This window comes from Hoplias malabaricus, chromosome 15, assembly GCF_029633855.1.
Source record: "Hoplias malabaricus isolate fHopMal1 chromosome 15, fHopMal1.hap1, whole genome shotgun sequence".
Lineage (NCBI taxonomy): Eukaryota > Metazoa > Chordata > Actinopteri > Characiformes > Erythrinidae > Hoplias > Hoplias malabaricus.
Window position 1 is genome coordinate 21,316,042 of NC_089814.1, and position 9,999 is coordinate 21,326,040.

At 36.9% G+C, this 9,999-nt stretch overlaps 1 protein-coding gene across 1 annotated transcript; it reads right to left on the reverse strand.

The window, feature by feature from the left end:
• Positions 1-785: 785 nt before the first annotated feature.
• Positions 786-6,857, reverse strand: LOC136668450 (olfactory receptor 8G17-like). Its single transcript, XM_066645973.1, has 2 exons — positions 6,841-6,857; positions 786-1,725 (listed from the first exon to the last, which is right to left on the reverse strand). Exon 2 carries the CDS (start codon positions 1,722-1,724, stop codon positions 786-788), a length of 939 nt encoding a protein of 312 aa, XP_066502070.1. The 5' UTR covers position 1,725; positions 6,841-6,857.
• Between the last annotated feature and the right edge of the window lie 3,142 nt (positions 6,858-9,999).

Genomic DNA, 9,999 nt, shown 5'->3' on the forward strand with positions numbered 1-9,999 from the left:
CAAATGAACAAAAACACACCACCATCCAAGAAACCAAACTCAACAAATAAATAAGCTGAAGAAATCAGATCTTATTGTGGGTTTTCTGAGAAAAAAAATGAAAGAAAATACTGACCATGTTTAGGCTTAAGACCTAAACACAAGCAGTAAAAAGTAAACATTGTGTTTTAATATTGCTTCATGGTGTTCAATGGACTTCCTCATGCAACAACATTGAAAAATCTGTCTTGTCACAATATTATGATGAATGTGGGTAAAATAAATTTGCATAAAACTGCGATAATATTAATCTCATATTGTAATTGTAAGTTGCCTAACTTAAAATGAAAGAAAACTAGCCAATGAAAGCAATTATGATAAAAAATGTACTCAACTATATTTGAGCAAAAAATATTTGAAGAAACCCAGAAAAATACAGGTCCATCAGCATGTTACTGGAATACATATACGTAAGTAAATGCAACTAGACACTAGCCATAATTTAGCTCTATACAAAGATAGCATAATCAGTATCATCATCACACAAATAGTGAAAAGTAAAATCATTTTAGCCAGAAACATCATACCCAGAAAACTAGAGGTCCATCAGCATGGTACTGGAATACATATAAGTAAGTAAATGCAACTAGACCCTAGCCATAATTTAGCTCTATACATAGATAATACGTACATCTATACATAATCAGCATCATCATCACACAAATAAAGTAAAATCATTTGACTGTTATTATTGCAATGTGTGGTGAAACTGGAGAGAAAAAGAAAACCCTGATTTATCTTCCTCATCATGGCCTCACATTTTTCGAATGTAATATTTTTACTATAACATGTCTGATTTCAGTACACTGCAGGGCATATATGAGAGGATTTAGAATGCCAGGGCCAATGTGCATGAGCAGTGCAGCCCCTTTTCTGTAATCTGAAACGCCAGAGAAGCGATGGAGTATGGTCATAATACACCCAGATAGCCACATAATCATATAGACAGTCAAGTGTGTACTGCAGGTTTTCAAAGCCTTGCTGTTCAGAGATTTATTTTTGCAGGTAAGACAGACAACTGCTATTCTAAAATATGTAAGTGCAATACATGCCATGGAAGAACCAAGCAAAACTGCTGTATACACAAGGCCATATATGTTATTAATGTAAGTATTCTCACATGAGAGTTTGAAGAGTGATGCATTGTCACAGAACGGATTTGCTATGAATGTTCTACAACGACTCAGTCGTATTGTGAGACTTAACAAAATACCCACAAGGATCAGTGCTGCCCCCCAAGCTGATGCAGTCAATTTGGTCACCATTCCTGTAGTCATAATAGTTGTGTAGTGCAATGGATTACAAATGGCTACGTACCGGTCAAAGGCCATAACCATTAGAATAGTGTGAGAGGCACAGGCATATAGGTGGTAACTGAAAGCTTGTGTAACACAATCAGTGTAACTGATGTAGCGTTCAGATCCAGGCCTAAACATATCCACCATTAATCGAGGGACAACAGCAGAGTTTCCAAGTACATCATTAAAGGGAAGATTACAAAAGAGAATGTACATAGGTTCATGTAGACTTCTTTCCTTTGTTATGAGCAGCATAATTCCCATGTTGGATATTACAATGAGTACATAAACAATCAGGAAGAACAGAAATATAGGATACGTATTTTGCTCAGATGAAACAAGTGCCTCCAATTGCAAAACAGGGCTGTTGTATGTAAGGTTTTCCATTGAAAAAGAATAATAGCTGTCAAAATTTGAACACTAACTAAAAAATTAGTTCAGCATAAAACATATCTTTAAAAATGCTTTTGTATATATAACATGCGATTTGTCTTCAGCCTAAGATCTGTCATTTAGTTTTTGATAAAACAAATTAATAAATAAATGAGAATTGTCGCATAAGTGATGTACTAGTTGGTTTGCCTCCTATCCTTATATTTACTTCTGCACTGAAATCAAAGTGCTAGCATCATGTCATGGGAATTCTGTCAAGGAAGTCATGGGAGTATTTTCAAAGCAGGGTGCTGCTTGCATGAATATTAAACTGTATAGCAACCATATTTAGTTCACCTTTTCTTTGTCCACACTGCTGAGCCCCTCCACCGTCACAAAGCACTCACTGGCGGACATACTTCACATGGGCCAAGGTCGTTTAAGCAGCCTAGCTCTGCTGGTCATTGAGAGGGCACTAGTCAATTCACTTGAAAAGACGCATTGTTGGTACGACAGGGTCACAGATCATTTTCTTGAAAAGGAAAGGAGGGTAGAATTTATGTATAAATAAACCGACACATTTTATGATGTAGGCCAAAATTGAGCTTCCCCTACTTGAAAGACCAGCATCCACCACTGATATATATAATATTCATTGTCACATTTTCTCAATACAAATGTTGCATAATAGAATAATGTTGCACTTTTTGATATTTTACACATTTATTGCTTGCATTTCTACATGCTTTAAATAACTTAAAAAAGTGCTTATATTGTCTCTTTGCTAGTGTAGACCACACCCATAAAGGCTGGAATGGGGAGGTGAACTCAGAAGTCTTTGGGGAGGAGTTCAGGGTAGCTTATGAATACATAGGAAGCCGGACCACCCTGTTGGATAGATGAAAAGTGTGAAGACAGGGTGGAGGTGGGAGCAAGTTTGTCTAACACATGAGAGGAAGTTGAGATGATGAAGGGAAGGGTTGGGATGATGAGTAGAGATAGATGGAGAGAGGAATGGAAAGGGAGGGTGGGATTATAAAGGGAAGGGTTGGGATGATGAGTAGAGACAGAAAGAGGAGAAAGGTGGGATAGCAGAGGAGAGAATGAAAGGAACAACTAAATGGGTGCAATGCTGTCAATCAAGGCAGTGTTCCAAGGGAAAAAGTATAATGTGTTTTTCACATATATTGACACCTTTGAAAATATATATTTATTTTAATTTTTAATTTCCATGTTTTAATTTAATGGAGGAAAAACAAAGGTAAGACATACATACTTCTCTCACAGTATTGTTGCTGGATTTGACCTTAAGCATGTGAGGTATATTTAAAAACAAGGCCTTAAGTGCAGTATAAAGAAATGTTCACTGTTCTGTATGTTTAGACGTATGCTCTGTGTCTGTGCTCCAAAGAGAGAAATGTTTAGGATAAGCTGTCAGTGAGCATAGGAGACTATAAATTTTACCCCTCCCTTAGTCCCTTAAACATGCAAATGTAGACCAACCTTTACTTCATCATATTTGAAAAGGAGAAAGAACCATATACATTGGAGTCCTACCCAAGAGAGGGGAGAGAAAATAGAGATGGGGGAGAGAAGATAGAGAAGAGAGAATGGGGCAGAGACGTGCATGCACTGAATTGGAAAACTCTCTCAACGGGATCCTTAAGAACCCGTAAGACACTGTTTCTGTAAATAAAGATGTATTTAAACTGTGTCTGCGGAGATTCTTTTCCATCACCTATCTTCACAATACAGCAAATGGCGACGAGAATGGGATGCTGAGTTGTGGCCGTTCAGCTTCAGACAGCTCCTGCATTCAGCCAGCATTAAGAAGGTGAGATTTTTCACAAATTTGAGCGCTGGTTGTTTGTTTGAGCTGTCTGCTGCCAGAAGAGTTGCACCGCCTTGAACGGAAGATGTTTTTAAATTAAATTAAAAAATAAAAAGTTAAATTAAATGAGCTTTCTGGGAGACCGTAAATTAAGAAAACAATAGAAAATGAGCTCCAGAAAGACGTTTTTAGATGCTGAGAATAGGAAAAGGGAGAGAGAAGTTATAAAGCTGAGTGTTGTAATAATTAGTATTAAAGGGGAATCAAAACAGACAAAAAGTGTCTGTAATTATTAGGGTACATTGGGGAAACTGTAAGGTTTAATCATGGGAATTAAAGGTTAAATTAGTATTGGAGAAAAGGAGAAAATTTAAAATCTCCATATGTTGGCTTTTATCGGGAGAAAAAAGAGATCACGGGTCTAATTTCCCCTCATTCCGATGAAGCTTCGAGATTTTACACGTTGAAAAGGGGGCCTCCTCTGACAAGTGTGTAAGGCCTAAGTTTCACTCTTGAAAAAGAGAGAGATGGCAGGACTTTGATTTGTGACGTACTGATAAAAGCCACATTGATTTGGTTTAAATAGAAAATAATAGTTATTTGGGCAAAATATAGATGTATAAATATATGATGTATAGTGCTGTGCAGGGGTTTGGGGCTCCTGAGATTGGGTGTGTTTGAGTTTTTCAATGGGTGTGGTGCTTGTGTGGTGCATGTATGGAGTTGTATGTGAGCACACCTGAGATAAAAGTATAATAATCTAAAATAAAAGGCAAATATAGGATAGATTTAACATAGTGGGTGAGAGTGAATTGGTGGAGCAGTAATTTGTTTGGGTTCTCTTTGAATGCAATAGTTTTATAACATTGAGGCACATTGTATGGGGTAATTGTTTTTGGCCAGTGGAACTGGGTGATGGCCTTATATGGATAGAGCTGCCAACTGATAAATGTAAAAGTACTTCCAAATTGGGAATATTGGTAAATTCTGAGTGTTTGACAGTGGTGCTTTCTGGGGTTTCAAACATACCACGGCAATGTTTTTATATGTTAAAATTACAACTTACTACTACTAAGATAAGATTGATACACTAAGTTTTAAGAATCAAGATGCAGGGTTGAAAATTTACTAGTGAATTTACTTTATCTAGTGATCATAAAAATGGTATGTGACATATTTATGTTCAACTGGGAAAGCAAAACCAGATGTTAAAAGCAAGCTTTATGAGCCATCAATCACTTTAGACCCTTTCTCTGGGCTGTTAAGAAAAAGGTCATTCAGGTCTTAAGCCAATGAAGAGCCATCTTAAGGTCTTAAGCCATCTATTTACATTTAGCCCATTATTTGTGCTAGAGTACATGACATAGATTTTTTCAAAGAAAGCCTGGCTACAGGTTGTTCAAAGATAATGCTTTGATTATAATTCCATGAAGAGTTATAAATGAGGTTTATGAAGACAAATTATTATTTGGAAAGGGGTTTCTCATCTAAGCTTTGCTGTAGGTGTAATGGGTGCAAATATTTAGTGGTAATTATCATATGTAGAAGTGCTTGTTGAGCCTTTTATAAGTTTTTATATTCTTTAACTACAAGGTAGTTATTGAATGCTTAATAAATCTAAGTTAATGGTGTACTTAGTAGTTTTAATACTTAGTAAAGTGGATTTAGTGGAGTGAATTGTGTTGCATATTAAGGTTTGATTTCTCTGAAGTTGGCAAATTCAATTGGGGTTTAATTTTTGTTGATTGTGATAATATAGTGGCCTATAAACAGAGGAAAAAAGGAGAGAAATAATTTAAAAGTTTAAAAGTTGGAAACATATTAAGCCATTATTATGCTAAAATGGGCACTAATGTAAAGGGGTTACTCCTGTTGATATATTTAAGAAAAATTATCCTTTAATAAAAGGCATTGCAAAAATATCAGAAAAAATTTATAAGCAATGGCCTGACATAGACCAACAATGGCCGGAACAGAGGGGACATTTAACTCAAATGTAATTAAAACGATGGAGGTACTTGTATCAACATACAAAGCAGGACAGAAGAAAGGGCATCAAGGAGAAAAGCGAAAGGAAAAAGTCAAATAGAGCTTGGTATTCTCCAGTTATTTGAACAAGAGTCAAAAAATATAGATAAATATAGTCTCTGATATAGAGAGCAAAAGAAAAGCGGGAGAAAGGTGCAGAAGCAATAAATCAGCGTACAAAGGCAATAGAAAAACAAATGGCAGAAGTTAATGTACCTTTTTCACATGTGGACATGTGAAGACACCACCACCTTATGAGAAAGAAGTGAAAACTGAGGAAGTATACCCTCAGCTTCCAATGATCAGTCAAGGAGGAAGTTATCACATTCGAGTTGAAGATGAATGCATCATTGAAACAGGACAAGCAGAGACAATGATAAAACTGTATCCAACTTCCAAAAGCAATTCGACGTTTGCAGACTAGAGGTGACCTGAGAATGAGAAGGGGGACCATTGGAGATGAGGATCCGAGTGACCAGGAGGAGGCCATGAGTGGACACGGCCCAGCCATCAGATGCATACTGACTAAAGCAGAAAAAAGAGGAGATGTGAGTAGGAGGAAAGGGGACTCAAGAGATGGAAGTTCTGATGAAACAGAGAATAAAGACAGTGATGATGGATGGAAGATGATATACACCTCCCCAGGTCTGGTCAGATGATTCCGACAATCAGGTTTGAGGGAGTAAAACAGCTGATTCCTCTCACAGAACCAATTGAGCTCTGCTATAAACATCTGAAGACTAAAATACCCATACTGGTATCAGAACATACACCTATTACACTTTTGGGAAGAGATGCTTTATGCAGACTGAACTGTACAATAAAATATACACCAGACGGCTGCCTGGTGGAAGTGCAGAGTGAAATGATTGATCAATTGATGATAAAAATGGAGACTGAAGCTTCTTCAGTATTTTGGATTGGAAATCTTAGCGAAGAATTCTTGGAACCAGCCAAGCTGTGGGAGAAGTTTATTGTAGCAAACATGCCTGATGCAAAGGTTCCAGAGTATCCATTTCATTGTACACTGAAATACTTTAAGGATGCTGAACAATCAGGTGCAGAACAATGGTTGAGTCATAAACCAAAGCAAGCTGAATTACGCTCACGTTGCATAATTTTGGGAACACAAGGTGCTGCTATGAAGATAGACAAAAATGATCATTTGCATAAAGAGTTTGATATGGGAAAAAGTGTACCACATGTGACTTTGCTGGTATCTGAAGATTGTGAGCAGAAATAAATAGGTGAAACGCAGAAGCAGAAGAAGTTATCTTTAAACCACTGAAACAGAATCTTTCCATCTGGAGGAGTCAAGACCAGCAATTTTTTAAGATTATGATTACTGCTCAAGGACAAGGACAGCCACAAGTCGTCAGGATGACACATGAGTCAATTTGCAATGAGAAGATGTATTCAAACTCTCTGAAAGAGGAAATGCTGCGATATATTCCAAATTGTTTATGGTCACAACATAGCACTGACATTGGATTTGTGAAGTCAGCCCAACCAGTGAAAGTTGAACTCCGACCAGGAACAAAACCTCCATGGAAGCCTCAGTATCCTTTGAATGAAGAAGCAATCAAAGGGATTGAACCACAAATTGAAGGTCTTGTGAAAGCAGATGTTCTGAAGATAACACAGAACCCGCAGAGTAATACACCTTTGTTGCTTGTGAAGAAGCCAAATAACTCTTATCATTTAGTACATGATTTGAGAGCAGTAAATGAAGTAGTAGCAGACTTTCCAGCAGAAGTGCCAGATCCACATGTTTTGTTAGCCCAAATTCCTCCAGAGGCAAATTATTTCACAGATTTATGTGGTGCATTTTTTAGTGTTCCACTAAGTATAGATAGTCAGATTTTATTTGGGTTTACATACAAGGGACAATTCTATGAGTATAAGAGATTACCACAGGGATATAAACCTAGTCCTCACATTTTCAATAAAGTATTGAACGATGATCTAGCAGGTGTAGATCAGAAGTTAAAAAGTACTGTCATTCAATACATGGATGATATTCTTCTTTGTGCACCAGATGAGGAAACATGCCATAAACTAAGTGTAAAGATGCACAAACTGTTGCCAAGTTTTTGTATAGAGAAGTCATAAGCAGGTGGGGACTTCCAGATCGAATATGCTCAGATAATGGGAAAGAGTTTGTGGATAAATCAGTGAAATTAATTTTGCAAAAATTGGGAATTAAGCAGTGTCTGGGTGCTGTGTACCATCTGCAAAGTCAAGGGATTTGTGAAAAAATGAATGGTGTCTTGAAAAATCGGATTGTTAAAATCTGTCAGCACACAGGTTTATATTGGATAGCAGCACTTCCATTAGCATTAATGGTGTGTCACTCAAGTGAGCTGCATGATTTACACATGACTCCTCATGAGTTGATGACAGGCAGACGAATGCCAATGCCCTGTTTGCGTACAAGTGGGAAAGGTCCAAGTTTAGCCCTTTTAGAAGATGACATGCCGGCATATGATATATACTTTGCTAATTTACATAAAAGAATATCCACATACATTTCAGAAAAGCAAAGAAAAGAGGAGGAGCAGGAGAGGCTGGATGAACAAAGGAAGAATACATTGCATCTTGGAGACAAGGTGTATGCAAAGGTATTTAGAAGAAAATGGTATAACAAATGCAGAGAAGGACCTTTTGAAGATGTTCGCAGTACTGGAACAGCGGTCCAAGTTAAAGGGTCTCCAACGTGGTATCATTTATCTCATTGTGTTAAAGCACCAAGTGAAGACACTGTAAACAACACAAAAAGTTTGGAGAAATTTAATTTCAATATGTCCCAGAAACAGCAGGTCCCATTCCAGAAAGCAGTAATTCCATTTCAAAACAGTTCAGAGACTTGGATCAAGAAAAGAGTCCAGTTCGAAAAAAGGTTAGACCTAAACGATATGAGAACTAAAGAGAATTTTACTTTTCCAGTGTCGAAAGTTACTGAAAGTTACTAAATGGATCACATCTAACTACACTAGTGCCTCTGATAATTTCAACGTCATCACCTTTGAAGACTGTGATTAAAGTTAAATTAGGTAAAACAGTTCATCTTCCCTGTAAATGTGGAAGATTTAATTCAGGGAGTAATAGTCCTCCTGAGTGGTAAAATAGTCAAGATGAGGATATGGTTTTAACAGGACCTGAAGTTGATCATTTGCCTCGTGACCAGAGAAAGTATATTTTGTTTAATGCCTTTAGGAAGTTCAAAGTAAGAGATGATTGTTCAATTATTTTACGTAATGTTACATGGGAAGATCAAGGGGAATACACTTGTACTTACTTGGAGCCAGAACTTAAATTTGTGCCATTTCAAAATGTGTGGAGAGAAGGGTACATAACTCGTACAGTGATAGTTATTATAAAGGACCTGAGACATTTGAAGTTTTTACATCTACTGGAAAAGATCAGGACCAAATCACTATAGCAATGACTCTGAAGAACAAATGAAGCCGATTTAGCTCCAGAAATGAGTAAAGGAAATAATGTAACAAATCAGATTACTACTTTAGATATGCCATTAAAGGAGATGCATATTACTACACTGCCAATGATAACTTCTGCTTCTAGTACATCTGAATCTATCACACCTGTTGTAAATAAAAGAATAACAAGATCACATAATGTTGTAAAAATAACCCAGTCTCCTGAAGCAATGTCCTTTCCATTGCAGAAGAAAGTAAACATAACACAGAGACCAGTGTTAAATACAGAGCATGAAGTGAAGCTAGAAACCCAATGGAACACATTGATTCAAATGGTTTTGTAACAAATCCGAAAATCACTTTAGAAGGGCAGACATAGGTTTTTTATTTTGACTGGACATCTGAAGAAATGACTGTCCTTTACAATGTAATACAGAAAAGAGAAGCAAAATGGAAAGCGTATGGATTTGATTCTTCAGTGTTACAAATCACAGACCCATGGGCAGCTAGAAATGTATGATTTCAGCAAATAACCCATTCCGTAAGAATGAGTAAGAAGTTGACTGGTCCATGTGTGGTGAAAGTTCCAACACCAAGAACCTGGCCATCAATTTTAGAGACAGTACCAAAACCACTGCATGCTATGTGTCAATCTTATGCTTTATCATGGTTATAATATCAGCAAAACTCTGCAGAAGATAAAATAATGGCTTTATCAGTGCATTTGTTTAGACCTAGATTAAATTGTACTTGGTTGATGAAGCTGCCATATGTGAATTTTCTTCATCAGCATGAAAATATACTGACAGCATTGCCTGATGCGATGGAAATCTGTGGGGACATTTGTTCCAATGATACTCACAATGGGCAGGGGATGTTTATGAGAATATCTGATTGTGCTCATTATATGATGAATTTTAAAGAACCTAAACCTAAGGATGCTTTGTGTAAAGTGATTTTTCATACACCAGATTGCAAACAGAGTAGAACA

Bases quoted from the DNA above. Each gene is read 5' to 3' on its own strand.
- LOC136668450 (XM_066645973.1), bottom strand. From the start codon at position 1,724: ATGGAAAACCTTACATACAACAGCCCTGTTTTGCAATTGGAGGCACTT.